General features: G+C 37.2%; 1 protein-coding gene across 1 annotated transcript; it reads left to right on the top strand.

The window, feature by feature from the left end:
* The first annotated feature begins 3114 nt into the window (after window positions 1-3114).
* On the top strand, window positions 3115-9053 carry LOC131950133 (uncharacterized). The gene is made up of 7 exons (XM_059312176.1): window positions 3115-3295; window positions 3897-3965; window positions 5423-5527; window positions 5647-5689; window positions 6321-6349; window positions 7826-7856; window positions 8159-9053. Exons 1-7 carry the CDS (start codon window positions 3217-3219, stop codon window positions 8184-8186), a joined length of 384 nt encoding a protein of 127 aa, XP_059168159.1. The 5' UTR covers window positions 3115-3216; the 3' UTR covers window positions 8187-9053.
* The last annotated feature ends 14055 nt before the right edge of the window (window positions 9054-23108 follow it).

The raw sequence follows: 23108 nt of genomic DNA, 5'->3' as shown, positions 1-23108 counted from the left end.
TATCTATATTAAGCTATGTAAACAATTAAAATAGATCGTTGATAGAAACTTCGCTTGTAACTTAGCTCATAAAACAAAATCGCTCTAGCTAAGACGGCTTCCATGGCAGTACAGCCTGCAGCAAGACCACGTGACCTACTGAGTACAGGAAACTAGGCCGCTCAACAATAGTCGGATGGTGGGAGTTGATATTAAGTTAAAGCTTAACTAGTGTTGAGAGACAAGAGCCTGGTATGTCGGACTCCCAAGTCCCCTACATTATAGCGTGGGGGAGATGAGGTGCAAGACTGCCGGGAACCAAGAAAGGTTTGCTCTCGACCCTAACCAGATATTTTGAATTTAAGCTGCGGCCTTCACGTGGCCTCGGAAGAGTGCCATTAGTCGGACCAAGCTCATCACCCCCCTAGTGGGTGCGGAATGGCTAGTGGTAGCCAACAGCAGCTAGAGGTTTTTGATCTGGCCGAACCCACGATCAAGCTGGGTACCAGGCGGTAGGACAACGTCCCGCGTCTGGTGGGTGGGGAAGGAAAGCCAGGTGAGAGCCGACGGAGAAGCGACCGACGTGTAGCGATCAAACCGCCACTAAACGACTTGCTACTACCACCATGTGTCGGAGTTTGCTACACTGAGGCTTGCCTGGATAATGGAAGTCATACTTCTGAGCCGGTTTCCGTATAGAGAGAGAGAGAGAGACAAGACTTTTTTTCACAGGCACTTTCCACTCATTCTTAATTTCTCTATTGGGAAGTATTGTCGAGTAAAACAAAATATTACTTCACGCGGTTAATTAAGGAACAGAAGGTTAATTTTATTTACAATGTATTTGAGATCAGCAAAATAATAACCAACGCTATAATTTATAGGCAATTTAATTATATCTCATAACAAAAGCAACAAACATACTCTACTTATTAATGACAAGTTATTGTCTTTTCGTCTCTTTAACAGTTGTTCCTTCCCTCAGAACTAAACCTCTCCTTTGAGTGTGAATTCTTCCCAGTTTCAAACAACGACTTTCACAAGTAAAATAGATACATCCACAAATATTGAAATGTTTAGGAAATGTATTGAAATTATCGTTTTATTTGGATGTTTAGAACTGTCAGGTAATGTATTCATACACACATACGTATATATATATATATATATATATATATATATATATATATATATATATATATATATATATATATATAATTTGTCCTGATACATTCTGCTCTGGTATCTTTTGTTCGTGGGATCATTTTTCCTTAAGATAATTTATCTTTAGATCATTTATCCTGAGATAATTTGTCCGTGAGATATTTTGTCTGAGATCATTTGTCCCGTAATAACATATATATATATATATATATATATATATATATATATATATATATAAATAAATATATATATATATATATATGCATATATATGCGTAAATATCATACTATATATATATATATATATATATATATATATATATATATATATATATATATATATCTGTCTTAATGACTCCAGCATATGAAAAAGATAATGTGGTCATTATTATGCATAGTAGCTTTAGTTGTGCCTAACATATGACTCATCAGAGTAGGACTTGAATTATGGAACCGACTCTAGGCTCCTATCTGAGAGATCGTAGTTCTATCATCCAATAACACCCTTTGAAAGTAATTTTCAACCACGCTCGTTGAAGTTTTTTTTTGTACAACATTCTTACAGTAACAGTAACATCAGAGAGAATGTTCGTACCTTTGAACTAAACACAAGTCATTAGTTAAATAACGTAAATGTTTTTCAGGGCAACTTGAAGCATGTCCCATAGAAGTCAACCGAAACAACTACTTTCTTGTGAATGCTGCCGAGTGTGGTGATCTGTCTGAATTAAAGGTTCTGTGTAATGGCATCATGTACTGTTATAAAGTGGAAGGTTTTGGTGGAGATAGGTGTAACAAAACAAAGAACGGGGTCAACGTGAACATCCCACTAGAACGTAAAAATTGTGATAAGTTGGAAATCAAATGTGTTGATTATTTACAGTTGGATTGTAAACTTCTTAAGTACAGTAAGTACAATATCCTTTTTCTAAAAAACAAAATACACGATTCTATTGTAAGGTTCCGGTAATCAAACATCTGCTTGTTTCTTCAGAAAGACCAGACAATGTACGTTGTACTTACGATGTAAACAATGAAAACGTATTCATTACCTGTGAAGCTGTTGAAATTTATCCTGGTGGTAAATGTCAATTCCAGCTGTATTCCAATAAAGTAAGTTGCTTTTTTTTTAATGATGCAGCGTTATTATATTTTCTATAACTTGCAAGTAGATAGATGCTTTGTATTTTAATAACGTGAGTTGTTTTGTTTAAAATCTGCATCCTTTCTGAATTCTCCTTACTTTACATAAAGCTAGAACTTTTTGTTATCTATGTTATTTATGTATTGTCGTGTCTTACAAAGAGGAATACATAAACATTTATGTGTGTATTGCCACACTCTTTGTTTATTATATAAAATATAACAATATACAGCTACATTTTGACTTGAGCTTTCACAGTTACAGTGGATTTCTGTTCTCAGACAATACATTATGTAAGATGGGGTAGCTTTGGGTCTAAGGCTCAGGCCTTATTAGTTATTATATTTTACTAGATGTTATCCAGTTTAGATTTAAACGTTGGTTTTTTTTTTTTTAAATTACTTTATTAATCAAAAATATTTGTATCATTTATACAAGAATTGTGTCTATTTGAACTCTCTTATGTTATAATATTCTAATACTATATAAAAGCATATTTTATATTTTGCAGAAAGAAAATTCTCCAACTAATATAGATGCAACACTTAAAATCAACGGAAACTTATCTGATGCTTCATGTAATTTCTCCTATCCGATATCACATTACGACAAAAGCAATAATGTTATCAATATTTCTGTATATCCGAATGTCACCGGTATACAGCATGGAATAAATGATTCTTTAAAAATATCTTTAGGTATGAATATATTTTATATTTATTTTTTATAGAAAATTATTTTTAAAATCATGTACAATTACATAATAAAATAACACTTTTTTTCTTATAAAGTGTGTCTCTTAAAGTATTTAAATTTCTCCTAGATTTGTCTGTGTCAATATCCCACTGCCCTCGTGAGTACACTCATGTCAATGAAACTATCAACTGTACGTGTGTGAGATCAGACGATTCTCAAATAACAGCTCAACCAATGTGGTACAACAGAAGTCATGATGTACAGTTTAATGGATCTCCAACTTTGTCTATAACGGCATTTGATATAAGCCAAGGTAATTGGGTGTACCGAAGAATATAGCTTAAAACTGCAATTTTTGCTTCATGTTTAAAAAAACACACAATTAATCGGTACACGATGAAGCACAGGTAAATTGATTTAATTTCGACACATTTATAGGTTTAGAGTCTTAAAAGAGTTTTTAATCAAATGAATTGACTTGACTAGGCTTTCGCTTTCTGTTAAAGACTTAATTATAAATCACAAAAATGGATTTTACTCAAAACATATATAAAGAATGACTTACGGTTGAAAGGATAAACAACCTTAATTTATACTGCACTTGACAATGTTACATAAACACGTATTTTATAAGAATCAAGATGTGATTGTTTGATTTATATATATGTAGTAAGGGTAAAATGGCAAAAATAACCTTAAAGAAATCATATATATATATATATATATACATATATATATATATATATGTATATATATATATATATATATATATATATATATATATATATATATATATATATATATATATATATATATATATATTTATATATATATATATATATATATATATATATATATATATATATATATATATATATATATATATATATATACCCTACAAAATCTATTTTCAGACTACTATTGTATGGCAAGAAAATATAACATATCTAGTAACAATGTGACTTATTCAGCTACTTTAAAAGGTATTTATATTCATTATGTATTTAAATATTGTTTAGATTTATGTAACAGCAGTTAACAATCCAATTAAGTGGTTTTAAAATCTCTCTATATTTAACTGAACTAATTTTCTCTTTAATCTATTAACTACTAGCCATCGGTACCCGTTTCACGTGAATTATAGGCCTATATATTTTAAAATGTTGTACTTGTTTGAGAAAAATAATTTATGAAATAGTTATTGGTCAAAACGCAATGTGCTTTACTACACGCTGAACGATATTAGTTATAAAGCAAAAAAAAATAACTAATTAGCTGAAAATCCGACACATTTAACATAACACAGGCACACACTGATTAAGTGACTTAAATGATTCCGTTAAAAATCTGGCTATTCAATTAGTTTTACCGATAAAATTGTATATATTTCATAGGGACGTCTTGATGAGTAGATCTACAGATCTAGATCTAAATCAAATTTGAATGAAGTAGTTCCTTTCTTTATAGTCTAAAATCGGAAGATTCACATATTTAAAAAAAAGAAAACAAAACTAAGTTTGACTTGGCGTGTCTCGATCCCGCACCACCACACTATCATCTCAGCTATTTAAGCACCTTATAAAACATGGAGTATGAAAGACGTATTTTAAAAAACAACTTACGCGAATATGCCTATTCTTTCAAATTAATTTTTTTATCCCAAACTAGCCAGTTCCATAGCTAAACAAACAAAGATTTTGTATAAAATAATTAAGGCCTGAAATAGTTTAGGCCTAATATAGAAATTTATTTTTGGAATAGATTCTAGGGTAGATAGAGTCGAAATCTAGATCTTAGCGACTTAGCGTCTACGTCTAGTTTTTGCGTAGATTTAGTTCTAGTCTAGATCTAGAATCTATAGATCTAGAATCCAAATAGATAAAATAAATTTTATAAGTTTAGGCCGGAAAAATTGTATTAGATCTATATTCATTTCATAGCGTAAGTAGATCTGAATCAAATTTGAATGAAATAGTTCATTTCTTTTTATTCTAAGCACGGCAGATGACGTCATTAGTTAATGTATAAACATTAGTGACGTCACAGTTTTATGCGTTCTTTTTCACAACTATAAACGCTTTTCCTGTTGCATAATTATAACTGTTTTTCTACATTCGAATACGCCTTTTATTTTATTTTCTTCTTTAAATAAAATGTTGGTTATAAATTTAAAACATCTACCATATTTTTTTCAACAAAAGTTCGTATCAAGTTCTTTATATATCGCTGCAGATTCTGACGTGATATCCGGCGAAAATATTTTGCGGACAGAGAGAGAGAGAGAGAGAAGTGCGCACATGGGCTTTTAAATATTAGGATAATTAAGTGTAAAAATACGTTGAAAATTATTACGCTTTAGTAAAACTACAATTTGTTTTAAGTTTCGGTTACATGATTGAACGATAAAAGCTACAGAAAGCATATGTGTAATATTCTTTAGGGGACGAAACTGAGAATCAACTTGACATCTATTGGATTATTGTGCCTGTGACCGTAGTTGTGTTAATGTGTTTCGTCATCGTCCTGTTGGTTGCAAAACACAATAGTAAGACTGATTTTTTCTTCAAAGATACATCATTGATTTTAAAACAAGTAAATGATAATTTCGGTAATATATAATGTCATGAAATTTAAAATTGAATACGGTTTTTTCATTACTCATAGAATTCACCTACCGAAAGTATAGAAAGTTGCGAGCCTATCAAAGGTAAATCTTTAGTATAGAAACATTAACCAGTATAAAATTGACTGCGATTTGTATGTGTCTTCTATGCAAAGAGATAGATTTTTAGCGGTAATATATTATATAGAGAATATCTATGCAGCTGTACCCCAAAATACGAAATTAATTCGTTCAGTAAAATGCTCATATGTCAAATTATATTGTTTGTATCTCAATTTAATATTCTCCATTTAAATTATATAAAATGCAATTTATAATAAAGTAGAATGTAAAATAATCAACTGATTGTTTTTAAAAGTTTATATTCTCTGGAAATCAGTATTGTTAACGTCTATTATTGCTATTAAAAAAAATGAGAATAAAGACGATAAACTTCATTAAGACAAGATTAAAACAAGCAGGAAGATAAAAGATTCAGAGTGTTTAGCGGCAAACTGTTAGGTAGTTAAAGAGGCGAATGTAATATAATGTACTTATTTAACTTACCGAGTTATAAAACTGGATTGACCCATATTACACACACACACACACATATATATATATATATATATATATATATATATATATATATATATATATATATATATATATATATATATATATAATGTATCTTTTAAATAAAACAAGTAATGCATTTTATGTTTATCAAATGCAGTAACAGCAAGAAAAGAAAAAAATATGAAGGTAAACACTTTTGCAACACAAACAATTACTCTAGTATAGTGTAGTTATTAATTTATTGTATCTAGTATTTATAAAAGTAAATTTAATTAATTTTTATCCTTTTGTACCTGGGGTATATGAAGTAGAGCTTATCGCTTTTTTTGTCGTGCCAGCGCCTTACTCAGCCGTCATTAGTCTCACATTAATCAGATATCCATCAGAGTGGGTGGACTCAGGGATAAATTTCGAGCTCAATCTAGGGATTCGAACACGAGATTGTTGGTTAGCAGTCGCGCTCTCTTATGTCCTGATGTTTATAACATTGTTTAAGGGGCCACTACACCCTTTAAAACAAAATTGTAAACAAGTAACTAAATAAGTAAATATTAGATAGTTAGCAACTGTAAGTAAAAATTCCACATTCTAAGGACCTTATTATGCATGATTGACATGGCAACGGTGGCCATCTTGGAAAAATACACCTTTCTAAAGTTAAAAGCAGCCTCGCTTATGAAAGAAAGTGGGAGTAACCTCCCCTAAACGTTCCCTTATATTCTTGTATAACAAGGGAATGGAACTTTCATGCAGTCCGGATATAGAAATGTATTTATTGATTTTTTTTTACATTTTTACTTTCTCCTATGCAGAGTTTAAGATGGGGAGTATTGTAATCCTGCACAAAAATCACATTACATTTGTACACTTTTCACCGTTTTACACCTCAGTACGTCATCATATACGGAGTACAGGGAACTTATTTTAATCGGACAAAAATTCTAAATTCAGATTTGTCAAAATCTCGGCTTTTTACGCGTCATTGATTCGGGAAAAGTGTGCCCGATTAATATACTTCCTGTATACTCTGTATACGAGAAAGTAAAATAGGATGAAGTAAAACACATATTTAAAGTATTAACATAGTGTTATTGCCTTAAAAACCGGCATCAAGTGTTCGAATATAGTAATATAACAGTTTGTATAAAGAAGTTATAGAATCAAACGGTGTGTCTTGTGTGTTAACGTGGTGATACATTAAACTAGTTAGGTGAAAAAAAAAATAAACAAGTACATTGGACATTTAATTTCGAGCACAAAAAATACATTTTTTTTTATTGTTTGATCAACGTATTTCTTTATTTTTTTAACTTAAAAAAAGGTCCTAATAATTGTAGCTAAAATGTACAAATAGTTTTAATGAATACTATATAATACTTTAATGTAATCGAAATAGCTAAAAGACAAGCTTTAAAGAACATTCACATCGGTACGACCTAGCACCCTATCTCTTAACAATCGATACCAGTTATGGATAACTCAAATATAATAATGAATGACCCCCATCAACGAAAGAAAAGATATACGATCATTGCTTAATAGCTGCAGATAAATTCTGAACAAAGTTGACCCCAACAACGAAACAAAAGATATACGATCATTGCTTAATAGCAGTAGATAAAGTCTGTACAAAGTTGACGTATTTTCTTATCTTTGTTTCAGTTCATATTGACAATGATGACATTTTCAATTTGTAAGTAGACTGCAAATTGCACAACTTTGTTCGAACATAGATTTAGTAATTGTAGTTACTTACTCTTTCTCTCTATGTATCCTTCATTCACTCTCGCTCTCAATCTTTTGCTTTTCTGTCTTTATCTCTTATTCTCCTCTTGTTTCTCTCTCTCTCTCTCTTTCTCTTTCTCTCTCTCTCTCTCTCTCTCTCAAACACTTCTTGTTTTCATTACATCTATATTTCTTGTTAAACACGTTTACCTCATACTGCAATAAAGTTCAATCTTTGTTTAAATTAATCATTTGTGTATTTTCTTTCAGAAACTCGGCAAAGTGCATTGAAATTTAGACCGTCCTATTTATAATTTAATTAATATTGTGTAAATAAGTCATAAAACTTATTTCTTATTAAAATATTAATGATCCAAAATAATAGATCATCAATTTCAGATGTGAATCCATGTGCTAAACAAATATAATGCTTCTACTGTACGTAGCGCTGAAACAGATATAACTCTAATTACATCCAACTTACAACTGTAGTATTAAGTAATTTTTAATGTATCTAATATTTTTATTAAAATAGACAAAAAAAATTTTTTTTTAAATGTGTGTTTTTGTTGTTGTTTTTAGTTTAATCTGTATATGAACGAAACTGTATAAAACATGACAGATAAAATTTCTATTTGTTAGCGTGTAAAAACGATTTCGGTATTGTTTGGTGTGCTAAACTATATATTATTAATTTGTGACAGCTCGCATTGAGTAAGTAATGGAACGGAAGCTTGGTAATAATGATTTAAGGTTACGGTTAAGGTTCTGGTAACGGTATAGGTTTTTGTTGGTGTTTCTGTTTCGGTTCACGGTCAGGTTTACGTTGTTGTTTATGTTTGGATTTATGATCACAGTTTCCAACAAATATATATTGGATAACAAATCAATTATATTATAATTGATCGCACCTATTTTACATCTTATATGTAGTTTAATCACACAAGTTAAATAAACGTTCGCAAGGATTTCAAGCACCATAAGCTTACTGTGTCACAAGTAAAGAAAAACGTTCAGTAGAGCTTGAGCTAAAATCACTTTGAGCTCGGCCAATATCTTCTGGATTCCAATTATTTTTTTATAAATCTTGGTTAGTAATAATGTGATATATTTGGCATAAGTAATAATAACAGTTGATCGTTATCTAATCAATAAACCACGTACTAGCTCGTGAAACTTGAACGATAAGTGTTTGTTTTTACTTTCTCGTATATACGAAGTAGGCCTATAGAGAAAGTCTTGTAATCGTGCAAAAAAAATCGAGATTTTTCCAAATCCCGACGTTTTACACCTCCCTGAGTCGGAAAAACATAGTTTTGTAATCTTGTCCGTATGTCTTGTGTGTGTATATATGTGTGTAAGCATGATAACTTGAGTACCGTTACAGCTAGGTTGATGAAATTTCATATATAAGTATTATATAAAATCGCAGATCCGTATTAACTTTTGAGCGATTTCCGATAACCGGAAGTGGAACTTTTTCTACTTTGAATTTTTCAAAAGCCTATAACTTGATTACTATTTCAGATGGATAAATGACATTTCACATGTAAATAAAAGATCTAATTCTCTGCCTTTTGTCAAATTTTTGAGTAATTTGCATTGACCGGAAGTAGTAATTTTTGCTATTTCCGATTTCTCAAAAACGCATGTGAATTTATAAAGTACTATAATAAGATTCCGCACTATTATGCACATTTTAATTGGCGGTTTTTTTTTTGGTGTGCAATTCTTTTTTTCTACGAGATTTTCTACAATTCTATATTTAAAATGGATTAAAAATCATGCCTATATCACGAGTTGCCATTTCCTGTTGTTTCATAGAAGAAAATTCGAGATATTTTAGGGGAGGTCACTAACGGTTTATTTTGAAAGGACTACAATTCAATTCATTACTGTGTCATTTTAAGATTTAAATTTTCGAGTGTTCATAATTGTATTACAATATTTATGACTTGCTAGTTAAATAATTAATTGCTTGTATATACATATATAATCCCGAGTTAATATATAGGCTAGATAATCTGCTAACAAATTTGCACGAAGTAGATTTATACTTCCTCATATGGGCGAAGCTAAATCAAGGCGCCGAAATAAATAAACATCTTCTCAATCTTTGACTTCTAAACCTTGAAAAATTGTCACATTAAAGAAATGTAGGTGGATTGAAAATGACCACGGCAGACAGAAGGACCAGGGTTTCTTTCAAAAAAAATTCTATGAGTGGGGGGGGGGGCACTTGAAACATCCGATGGGGACAAATTAAAATATTCTGTGGGTGGTGGTCGTGCTTGGGGAGGGGGGAGGGCAGTGATATGTCTAAAATAAACTCAGAGCAGCCTTTTCGCCAATGATACTCCAATTATACCACGTTAGAGATTAAACAATTATACAAACCCCCTATTATGAATATTTGTTGTTTGATTCAAATGTTGCTCAAACCAACGTTTATCTCGACATTCGATTTGTTTAAATCAAAATTTCAATTTGTTTCCCATCATTTTATTACTTTTTTTTTGGCGACCTAAACATTAGCACTACCACGTATTTTAAAATAAGTTGAATTGTGTGTACTTAAACGGAGTTATAAATAATTCACACAAAAAACAATTTAAGGCAAAAAGGCTTTTCTTATATCCACAAATAAATAGAGTTTGGAGAAACCTTACTAAAGCTGTATGCTGGTATGACTATACATAAAAACCTGGACACTCACTGATATAATATATTCCCTTAAATGTGGATTTCATTGATAGCTGTATTGCCAGTAACATAATATAAGACATATGTTCAATTTTCTTTTGAAACCTCGAACAAAATGCACAAAATACAAAACATCGTTTTTGAATTATTGTATATTGATTTTAATTTCACATAATATAGTATAAAAACCAATTAAAGGGAGCGAAAAACAGAAAGGATGCAACACTGCAACGCAAACTGCACGACACAGTCAACAGAGCACCGAATCAAACCTCACCCAAAACAATGCCGCACTCAACAACACACCACATACCCACATTGTAACCATTATGTTAAAGTACAGCCCCTCGACCCACACCCCACACAGCTTAACCCACACACATCATCATCAAGGTACCAGAAAAGGTATACCCAATGATTTATACCTCACCATACACACAACTCCCCCACTTGTAGTAGAGCTATGGTAGTAAAACGTAGTAGAATTCGGTAAAATAAAAATCTTTTAAATACCAGTAGAATACATTAGACTGTTGAAGAAAACAGAAAATTGTTGTAGAACTAACTAGAACAAATTAGAATAGGGTACATTAAATACAAGATATTAAAATAGAGTGGAGCTTATTAATTATATTAGAATACAAATGAGTACAAGAGACGAATAAAATATAATGGAATACAACTTAGATTAATATAAGAATAAAATAGAATAAAATAAAATATAAAAAACAGAATTGAATGAAACTGAACCGAACGTAAAGGAATAGAACAGAATAGATCACAGTAGAACGGACTAGAACGGAACAGAAAGAAACAGAGCGGAACGGAGTGGAACGGAGTGGAACGGAACGGAATAGAATGGAAAAGAACGGAACGGAGTGGAACTGAGTGGAATAGAACCGAATAGAACGGAATGGAATTAAAACGGAATGGAATGTTATGCAATGCCATGGATTGGCATGGTATAACTTGGGGGAGAATAGAATAGAATGGAATAAAACTTAGTCTAAACCATTGGCGTAGCTAGGATTTTCGGGCCCTTATGAAAAATTACCAGTAGGCTCCTTAGTCAGCGGTTAGGCTGAAATGGAGTTAAACATAGACAGCGAAGAAATTGACTGCTTCTTACTACGGAGGGGTTTTAAATAGCATAAAAAATGAAGATTTTATTTTTAATTTTATACTTCCTGGTTGTATACTTTAACTATTATAATTATTTACTAGCCGTCCCGGCCAGGCCCTGCTCTGGCTTATGTGAAAAACCTTTCTGTTAAAGACCATTACCTGTGTGATTAGTAATCATCATAAACCCGGCATTGCCCACCCAAACCACAACCAACCAAAACCAAAACAACAAAACGCAAACATAACGCTAACACAATTACAAATACAGACGAAAACAAAAACCTAACAACAAACCCAACCACAACCACAAACACCAATACGAACACAAAGAAAAAAAAACGAAAAAACAAACGAAAACAAACCAAACCCAAACGCAAAACCAACCACAAACACAAACCCAAAGAAAAAAACACAAACGAAAAAGCAAACGAAAACAAACCAAATCCAAACGCAAAACCAACCACAAACACAAATACAAACACAAACCCAAAGAAAAAAACAGAAACGAAAACGAAAAAAGAAAGAACAAAAACGAACCAAATCAAAACGCAACCCCTAACGCAAACCCAACCTAAACACAAAGAAAACACTAACGCGAACATAAACGCAAAGTGCTCACAGTCTAGCCCGGGGCGGAATCGCATGTTTCAGCTTAATAAACGACTATAGTACCCCAACTTATTCATAGTCTTTTGCACTCACTTTAACGAACGTAGCGGCCAAACCGAACACGGGAGGCCCGGGGCCCCAAATAGCACCCTGTCTGGGCGCCAGAGGACGCACCATGAGGTAACCGTCTGATTCAACTTAGTAAACGACTATAGTACATAACTTATTCATAGTCTTTTGAACTCACGCAAACGAGGGTACCATAGCGTATACGGGAAGGCCCGGGGCGCCAAATAATACCTGTCTGGGTGCCGGAGGACGCCCGGATTGGATTCACTTAAAGCAGGGGTCGGCAACATGCGGCTCGCGAGCCGCATGCGGCTCTTTTGGTGTCAAGGTGCGGCTCTTCAGCTCGGTGCAAAAATATTAATAATTGTTTTATTTTATTTTTAAAACTCATAAAAGTATTAGTCTGCAGCACTCGGTAATGAACGATATAATAACGAATATAAGCAATAAACACTCGCTATTCTATTAGAATATTTACTTACTCCCTATTTCAATGTACTTCCTTGTTTTCTAAAGCTGAGTTATTTAAGTTTAAACAATGCCTGTGTTTGGATCATATTTATCGAGGCACTGGTTACCTACACTACAGCCCACCACCATGGCGTGCTCTATGAAAGACTTGAGTGTAAGTTAATCACTCGCCTACTTGTCGAGGACGGAAACTGGCTCTCTCGTGAACCCAATTACACTACCGCAGTGGCGATGCGTACGGCCCCTAGCTCGGTTTAATCATCGTATGTCGTATTGTAGGGTGCTCCTTGAAACTAAGATAGGCGCTTAGTGCTCGCGGAATAGCCCTGGGCGCCAAATCGCACCCTGCAGAGAAGCCGGAGGATGCGCCTGATTCGATTTAGTAAGCGACTAAATCAACGCGTGTCTACAGTGTATAGCCTATTTTTAAAAATGAACGTAGGCGCCATAGTACTCGCAGGGGAACCCGGTCGCGCAATAGACGAGGCGCCGGTGGTTGCGCCTGTTGCAGTTTTGTTGCTAAATATAGTAGAACCCCTTACCCGCTATGCAGAACGCCCGATTAACGGATGCCAAGTACTAACATAGCCGCTCGGGAACTCTGGGCGTCAAAAGGTGTATTGACAAAAAATACACCACCCGGGCGCCGCCCATAAAAAAATATAAATGATTTTTTTTTGTGTGTGTACAAACCTCCCCTGGAGTGTTTTAGTCAACTTCGGAAGGTTTCATGACGATCGGATGAACGGTGTTGAACCGCAATCGATTTTACTTTTATATACAGTATATAGAGAAGAATCGAATAGCGCGCTGCCGGGGGGGGGGGGCAATCCTGCGAGTTTGAACATCTTTTTTCGCAGAAACCTTTCCATGAGCATACTTAGAAACTTCCCAAAGTTTCATGGCAATCGGATAAAAGGTGTAGTAATGCATAAAAGAAAAACAGACACACACACACACAAACATTGATATATATATATATATATATATATATATATATATATATATATATATATATATATATATATATATATATATATATATATATATATATATATATATATATATATGTAACGAGTCCCCGAGTCTATCCTGCCGACAACGCCAAATGTAACGAGTCTCTGGCTACCCTGCCGACAACGCCAAATGTGACCTTCCCGAGTCTAACCACTCATTCCACACAACATTGACCACAGCATAGATACTCGAAGATGCAGGTTCATTATTGATCCTTTTATTACATGAATCAAAGAATGCTTCACAATAATATAATGAATCAAGAGAGATGTTTCACAATAATAGTCTGAAACAACGGACCCCCAACAGTCCTCACTAGGCTTCATCTAACTGAATACACATGTCTAACGTCCTTCTTAACACAATATAACCAACTTGATACTGCCACACAGACTCACTGAGAGAGAGAGACTGACGGACTGACTGACAGACCTTCTGAGACCGACTTTCTGAGAGACCGACTTTCTGAGAGACCGACTTTCTGAGAGACCTCGAGCTCAGCCGTCGCCTTCCTTATATCCCCTTCATAATCGTACTCATATTCGGTCCTATCATAATCGTAATTGTAATCGATTCTAATCGTTACATCAGACTGTTAATTACGCCGCTTCTGTCGTACAGTCCGATTTTAATAAGCCACCTGCATCCTGTCACATCAAAGTTGACAGACCGTCTTTCGTATCGCTTCCCGAGATATTACGCCTTGGCATCAGCCAACACCTGCACTGTGACGTCAGACTGTAACACGTTATGTCTCTTGGTAACTTCCCCTAGTTACATCCACCCCTGCCTTTTTTTGTGTGTTATCAACCACAAACAACGCTTGGCAGGTGTAGTCCTTCAAAGTCCATCGCACCACCGTAAAAAAAAAATCCATTGTTCCACTCACTGTCAATGTCGTCACATTCGTATAAGATTGACAGTTATCCCTATTTCACATATCCAATGTGTCTACATCATCTTCCTCAGACACAAAACAGTTCTAGAATTCACATCCACCTTTTTTCGTTTGGTGCCTTCACCAGTTCACTTTTATGACTTTTTGAACAGTCTGTTTTCATACCAGCGCGACCATGAAAGAATTGATGGTTGCTGACAAAAAATTTCGTATTCTTTCTGTTTCTCAAACTTCTCCGCGGACCACTTATCTGATGGTCTACTGTCTCTCTGCTTTTGGAGGGACCGGGATCCTCCTTGTTGCCGGTATCCTCCCCTTGTGTGTCGCTGTTGTTCTGTTGATGGTGACATGGTTCCGGGATGGGTATGAGAATTTCCGTTATAGTTTCCGGTTCCCTAATTGTCTTGGGTTTCCTTGTGTGTAACTGCTCTCCTTGACTATGACAATATTTCTTTAATTGAGCAATATTCGCCCACCGATCCGGTTTGGTGTGATCGATGGGTCTTATCTTAAAGGGGCCACCTGCTACTTTAGGCATCTCCACGACTTGCCATATCTCCTGTCCCCAGAGATCGTGGATTTTGTTTCTGCCTAACGGGTGGCTACGCAGTAATACCCTGTCGTTCAGTTTGAGTGGCGGGTCCTTTGTCTGTACCGGCGGTTCCCTTCGCCGTGCTTCATGTTCTAGTCTTTCCTGTACTACCCTGTACATTTCTCTAATTCGTCTCATATGTTCATTCACATATTCCAGTGCAGTGTATGAGCCAGTCATACTCTCCTTTTTTCCTAGGAACAAGTCAAGGGGGAGTCGAGCCTCCCGTCCGAACAGCAACATGTATGGCGAAAAGCCGGTTGTGGCATGGGGTGTGCAGTTGTATAGATATACCAACTCTGGGAGAAAATCAGGCCAACGTTTTTTCTGTTCAGGTTCTAGAGTACGCAGCAAATCATGCATGCTGCGGTTGAACCGCTCGCACTGTCCGTTTCCTTTCGGATTAAATGTGGTTGTTCTAGATTTGTTAATCCCGTAGTGGCTGCACAGTTGGTTAATTACTTCTGACTCGAAGGCCCTTCCTTGGTCAGAGTGTAATTGTCTTGGTATGCCATATTTGATGAACCAATGTTCTATTAAGACCTTTGCCACTGTTTTGGCAGTCTGATCTCGTGTGGGCACCGCCACAGTCCATTTGGTGAAAACATCAGTCATTACCAACACATGTTCCGTCCCATCCGATGATTGCTCCAACGACGTAAAGTCCATAGCCACAATCTCTAGTGGTTTTGTCGCTAATAGGTGTCCCGATGGCTGTCTCATTTTGACAACTAGCATTTTCGCATGCTGACACCTCACACAAGCCTCACAATGGCGTTTGACCTCCATTTCCATATTGGGCCAGTAACACCTTCGTCGTAATATTTTGTGCGTCCTGTCCTGACCCTGGTGTCCTGCCCTGTCATGTGCCAACCTTAGCACTTCTTCTCGTAATTGTCCAGGCACCACCACCTGGTGTATTGTCCCATCAATTTGGTCATGAATTCTCCGCATGAGAACACCATCCTGTATACTGAGACGGTCCCACTGACTCAGTATTTTCTTTGTTTCTCGACCAAATTGTTCTCTTTCCCTTCTTCCTGGGAATTTTTGTTCCTGGACGTGTTTCAACAGCGGCTGTAAGCCACTATCCGTTCTCTGGGCATCTCTTATCTCTTTGTGATTAAGGCAATTAAAATCACCAATGTCCATATGTCCGGGCTCTGTGGAAATGTGCTCCACCCCGGTCTGTCCGTTCTGCCTCACTTGCACCCCGTGAGGGATATCTGTTGACGCTCTGACCTCACATATTCCTGTCAGCGTTTCTTCCTCATCGCCCGGTCTCTCGTAAGGATTCCTTGATAAGGCGTCCGCATTGCCATTGGACCGCCCCGGGCGATATTTTATCTCTAGGTCAAAGAGTGCCAATTCTGCTGCCCATCGCTGTTCGATGGATCCCAACTTTGCTGTCTTTAGGTGACTCAAGGGGTTATTGTCAGTGTATACCACACATTTAGCACCTAATAGATAGTCCCTGAATTTTTCCGTCACAGCCCATTTTAATGTCAAAAGTTCTAGTTTCATGGCGCTGTAATTTGTCATGTTCTTCTCTGATTCCTTCAGAGCTCGACTGGCATAAGCAATAACCCTGAAACCTTGCTTTTGTTGTTGTGATAGCACAGCTCCCAGACCTTTAGAGCTGGCGTCAATTTCTAGCCGAAATGGTTTGTCAAAGTCTGCGTATCCTAATATCGGCGCCTCTGTCAAAGCCTTTTTCAATAGCTTAAACGAGTTCAGGCATTCCTCAGTCCATAATTCACCTATCAGTTGTGTTTTACCTTTCTTTTTCTCCTTACTGTGTTTCTTTGTCATTTTGTTTACCAAGTCATGCAATGGTGCGGCAATTTTTGCAAAACCAGGCACAAATTTTCTATAATAGGAAGCAAAGCCCAAGAATGATCTGACCTCTACTGTAGTTGTTGGCTGTTTCCATTCTTTAACAGCTGCAATTTTATCTGGGTCAGTGGCGATGCCATCCGACGAAATCACGTAACCCAAAAAATGTACCGATTTCAGACCGAAGCAGCATTTGTCTGGGTTCAGCTTTACTCCTATCTCCCTAAGACGGAGAAACACTTGTTCTAATCTTTCTAGATGGTCCTCCCAAGTTTTTGAGTAAACCAGTATATCATCCAAGTACACCAACATTATTTGAAATAGAAAGTCACTCATAGCACTCTGCATTACTCGCTGGAATGTAGCAGGTGCATTAGTTAGACCAAACGGCATACGGGTCCACTCGTACAGTCCCAGTGGAGAAATAAATGCAGTCTTATGTTGATCGTTGGGGTGCATGGCCACTTGGTGGTAGCCACTGGCCAAATCCAAGGTAGAAAAAAATCTTGCTCCCCCCAACGCATCAAGACATTCATCAATACGAGGCAAGGGGAATGCATCCCTTCTTGTGATATTGTTCAATTTCCGGTAATCACAACACAGTCTTATCTCCCCTGACTTCTTTTTTACCACTACTATCGGTGCCGCATACGGGCTCGTGCTGGTTGTAATAATTCCCTTTTTTAGTAGATCGTTCAGGTGTGCCTTCACCGCAGAGTAGTGACTCGGTGGTAATCTTCGATAAGGTTGCGCCACCGGCTTGTCTTGTAGTAAGGGTATCTGGTGTTTTATTACTTCCGTGTAACCCAAATCACCCTCGTACGAGGCAAATATATCCCTGTACTTATTCAACAATTCATTTAGTTTTGGGTCCTCAGTTTCCGGGAATGTATATGATCGGCCATCCTCTTTCTTCGCCTCGGCCGTCACATTGACCGACCTAATTGTTACTTCATTACTGCTGGTATTGCTCAGTTCGATGCACTGTGCCGACCTTTGTACCTCGACGTTCTGTGGTACTCCTACCAGAGTATTAGGCGGTATAAAAATTTCCTCATCCAAAACATTTGCCACTAATCCTTGAACTAGTCCATTTTCCGCTGATGTGTATGTCCGCAGTAACACGACGCCTGCCCTCAGTGCGGCGCCACATGGTTCTATCATCACATCACCATTCACGCTTCTATCACCAATTTGTAATGTGATTGCCTTGACCGTGTTTGCCGGGACTGATATCCTTCCTCTGGTGTTGGCAAACCTGGCCAACTTGGATCCCCGACCTGGTGTGGTCGATCCGACAATATTTGTAAGAAATTCTGGCAACTGGCCAAGAATATTCATGCCCAACAGGCAAGGTATATTTGACACATTTGTCTCTAGGTTGTGTTTCGTAACGAACACCCCAACCTGCTTCAACCTATGTCCCGCCACCACGACATCCGCCAGAAAATAACCACAGTAAGGAATGGTTAGTCCATTAGCTGCCGTCAGGCGCATGCATGTGTCAGGCCTCAACCTATGGTCTTTTCCTTTCATCCATTTGGTGTAAAAATTTTCCGTGATTGTCGTCACCTGGGAGCCTGTATCCACAATTGCCTTCACCGCGATGTCCCCAATCGTAATCACCATTTCGGGACAGACTCCCATCATTTTGCTTCTTGGGCCATAACCTCGCCCCTCTGTAGCCTGGCCCTGCCTTACAGAGGACGACCGTTTCCCTGGCAGTACCGTGCCATATGTCCGGGTTGTGAACAGGACAAGCAAATTGGTCGACCGTCGGCCGTCCACCGGAGTGATGGACCGGCGGGTCGCGGCCGTCCAACCTGTCTCTGTTTTGTCCCGCTCTTTTCCTGATTCTCAGCTGTTGACCTGCTTTCTAACCTCTCCAATCTTTGGTCAACCTTATCCAGGTGGGCCAACAGTTGAGCCATCATGGTTTCCACCGTGCCGGTTCCCGTGGGTGGGGATTGTTTCTGTTCCGGCACAGAGACTTTGTCCACCGAACAGTTCGATTGGTCCTCATCCTCGGACCTGCGGATCGCTGAGTTCCTGACCTGAAGGAAGGTCAACTGTGGGTCTTTGTAGACCTCTTCCTTCAACACTCTTCGTAAGATCGGGGTTGCTGGCCCCTCGATGAACTGGTCCCTCAGTAGGCGTACATCAATGTCAGGTGTTTTGCCCTTTACCGAATCAAAGGCCCTGTTTATTCGGTGTGAATACTCCATCACACTCTCCGCCATTCTCTGCTTTAAGCCTACGAACCCCGTTAGCAGTTGCGATCCCGACCGTCTCTCCCCAAAGGTCTCCATAATTAGATCCAACACCTTATCTGGATCTGATTGGACGGTTTTATCGTGGCATTTGACCTCTGCCCTAACCGTCTCTCCTATACTGCCCATCAGCAGTCTTAATCTTTCCTCTGGTGACATGTTTCTCGAGGCCCAGGCCGCTTTGACCTCCTCACTGAACCTGTTGGTTAAAGTTGGATCACCGTCCCCGTAAAATTTGTTAATGTGGGACTCTCTGGGCAGGACCACAATATGGGTCTGCTTCTCGTCCAGAGTAGACATTTTATTCCTTTAGTAAAAAAAAAAAGAGTTCTTTCTTACCGTGTGTGTATGAAAAAATTTTCCTCGTTCCTCAATTTTCACTGTTCCTGAATGTCCGAATTCACACACACACTAAACAGTTATGAACTAGGTTGACTATGGGTGCCTAACGCGGCAAGTCTCGTTGAATTCATCCTGGTCGCAGCGCCAAATGTAACGAGACTTATCCTGCTCGCAGAGCCAAATGTAACGAGTCCCCGAGTCTATCCTGCCGACAACGCCAAATGTAACGAGTCTCTGGCTACCCTGCCGACAACGCCAAATGTGACCTTCCCGAGTCTAACCACTCATTCCACACAACATTGACCACAGCATAGATACTCGAAGATGCAGGTTCATTATTGATCCTTTTATTACATGAATCAAAGAATGCTTCACAATAATATAATGAATCAAGAGAGATGTTTCACAATAATAGTCTGAATCAACGGACCCCCAACAGTCCTCACTAGGCTTCATCTAACTGAATACACATGTCTAACGTCCTTCTTAATACAATATAACCAACTTGATACTGCCACACAGACTCACTGAGAGAGAGAGACTGACGGACTGACTGACAGACCTTCTGAGACCGACTTTCTGAGAGACCGACTTTCTGAGAGACCGACTTTCTGAGAGACCTCGAGCTCAGCCGTCGCCTTCCTTATATCCCCTTCATAATCGTACTCATATTCGGTCCTATCATAATCGTAATTGTAATCGATTCTAATCGTTACATCAGACTGTTAATTACGCCGCTTCTGTCGTACAGTCCGATTTTAATAAGCCACCTGCATCCTGTCACATCAAAGTTGACAGACCGTCTTTCGTATCGCTTCCCGAGATATTACGCCTTGGCATCAGCCAACACCTGCACTGTGACGTCAGACTGTAACACGTTATGTCTCTTGGTAACTTCCCCTAGTTACATATATATAATATTTAAAAAAAATGTTGGCGGCTCTTTAAAAACTGGGACATTTTATAAATTGTAACTTTTGGCTCTTCGGTCTCAAAAGGTTGCCGACCCCTGACTTAAAGACTATAGTAACATTTCTTATCCATAGTCTATCACACTGTTTAAAACAAAATTATGCAGCATAGCGCTCACATGATAGCCCAGGGTGCCAAATCGAACCGTGCAGGGGCGCCGGCGGACGAGCCTGTTTCAATTTAGTGAACAAAATGATAATATTCCAAGCTTATCCGTAAATGGAAAGAAATAAACATATAGGATTTGTAGGACCTGGCTTATTACATGTTATTGATTTAAATAATTAATTATTGAACAGTATGTTCAGTGTATAGAATAAATAAAAGGCAGTATTAAAAATACCAACGACATTGCACTTAATCGATCCCCGCTAATTATGTAATTATTTTCTTTCTTAACACCAAAACAAAGTAATAAAAAGTAAATTCTTTCTTCCCCCGATTTAATTATTTTTTAAAGGGAAGTAACTGTGCAGCCAATACATTTCAGACACAATTTTAGAAATTTTATAAACGTTGATACACTTTTTAAAATGTTATGTAATGTTCATAATTGAAAATTATTATTCTAAGTAGGCCTATATAAAATGAAAATTGTTTTTAAAGACTTTCAATAGTAATTTTTTTACTCATAAATTTAGACCGTGAGCAGTGTAATAATCTAACACTTAAATCCATCGAAGTATCCACGACAAACAATTTTATTACAATCATGTTACATACAGAATTGAGCTTTATATATTAGATTACCCCATAACGTAAAATATACTTGATTTTATATCACTATATTTTTTTAAGAACCCAATTAACTGTAAGCTAGTAACATATAAGTAACCAAACACAGTCACAAAGCGGGGAAGGTGGTGACACAATTTAGTCGTGACACCATCACAAAATAAAAGTAAAATTTACTGTAAAATAATGTGTTATCCAGTTAAAATAATAATACATTATGGAGAGAGGGGTAAGCCAGAGCTGTATAGCTTTCCAGGAAAAGTCATAAACATACTTAAGGACATGTACTATGATAACCAATGCTGTGTGCGACACGAAAATCAGCAAAGTGAATGGTTCAAGGTAAAAACAGGAGTCAGACAGGGCTGTTTCATCTCACCTGTCATCTTTTTGGTGGTAATAGACTGGATTATGAGAAGAGCCACTGAGGATAAGCCAAGAGGAATTGTTTGGGAACTTACCAACCACCTAGAGGACTGTGACTTTGCTGATGACTTGGCTTTACTTTCACATGCCCAGAAAGACATCCAAGCAAAAACCACAAGAATAGAGCAAATTGCCAAAAGCGTTGGGCTAAAGATAAACTCCGGAAAAACCAAGCTAATGAAAATAAAAACCAAAAGTGCTCTCAAGACCTTTGCGAATGGAGCAGAGCTAGAAGAGGTCGAAGACTTTAAGTACCTCGGCAGCTATATATCAGCAAATGGCAGCATGGAGAAAGAAATTGCCACCAGAATAGCAATGGCTTTCAACAGACTCGCTAAGATCTGGAAATCATCCTTACTGCAGCAGAGAACTAAAATAAGGATCTATAAGTCAAATGTACGTACTGTACTCCTCTATGCTGCAGAGTCATGGAAACTAAACAAGAAAGGAGAGAGCCGACTCAGAAGCTTTGAAAGAAGATCCCTCCAACGCATCCTCAGGATAAAGTGGGACGACAAAGTCCCGAACAAGGAAATATGGCGAAGGACAGGATTAAACGACATTGTCCCAGAAGTTCGAACGAGGAGATGGAGATGGCTGGGCCATGTCCTACGCATGAGCAAAAAAAGACTCCCCAACATGGCGCTGAAGTGGAACCCACCCGGAAAGAGAAATAGAGGAAGACCACTGGGAACATGGAGGAGGGAGATGGAAGAAGAAGTACAGGCTACTGGCAAAACCTGGCATGAACTAAAGTGGCTCGCCCAGGACAGGGTGGAATGGCGGAGATTTGATGCTGCCCTATACTCCATAGGGAGTGATGAGGATTAAGTAAGTAAAGTAAGTATGGAGAGAGGGGTGAGATTACACCGAAAATGCTAAATTGTTGGAAGGGGTGAGGCGACACCCTCAGTAAACTTGCAGGATGACACCCCACCTTGTGACGCCACTAACTTAACAGAATTTTTTTTTTAAGTTTATCGTGATCTATTTAGATTTTAATTTTTTTTTTCTTGCTTTTAAGTTTTCAAATTGATCAATAAGCTAGTTGAGATCTATTTTAGATAATTAGGATGGTCAAATTACTTCTCCAAAGGCGTATCTACAATTTGTTTCATAACATCATCGTTATGAGCAAATAATGAGATTAAAAAT

This window comes from Physella acuta, unplaced genomic scaffold (genome assembly GCF_028476545.2).
Source record: "Physella acuta isolate Inbredline_101_S28 unplaced genomic scaffold, ASM2847654v3 ptg000738l, whole genome shotgun sequence".
In the NCBI taxonomy this organism is placed as follows: domain Eukaryota; kingdom Metazoa; phylum Mollusca; class Gastropoda; family Physidae; genus Physella; species Physella acuta.
Note: the sequence above shows the minus strand (reverse complement) of the source record. Positions and strands in the feature narration are given on the sequence as shown.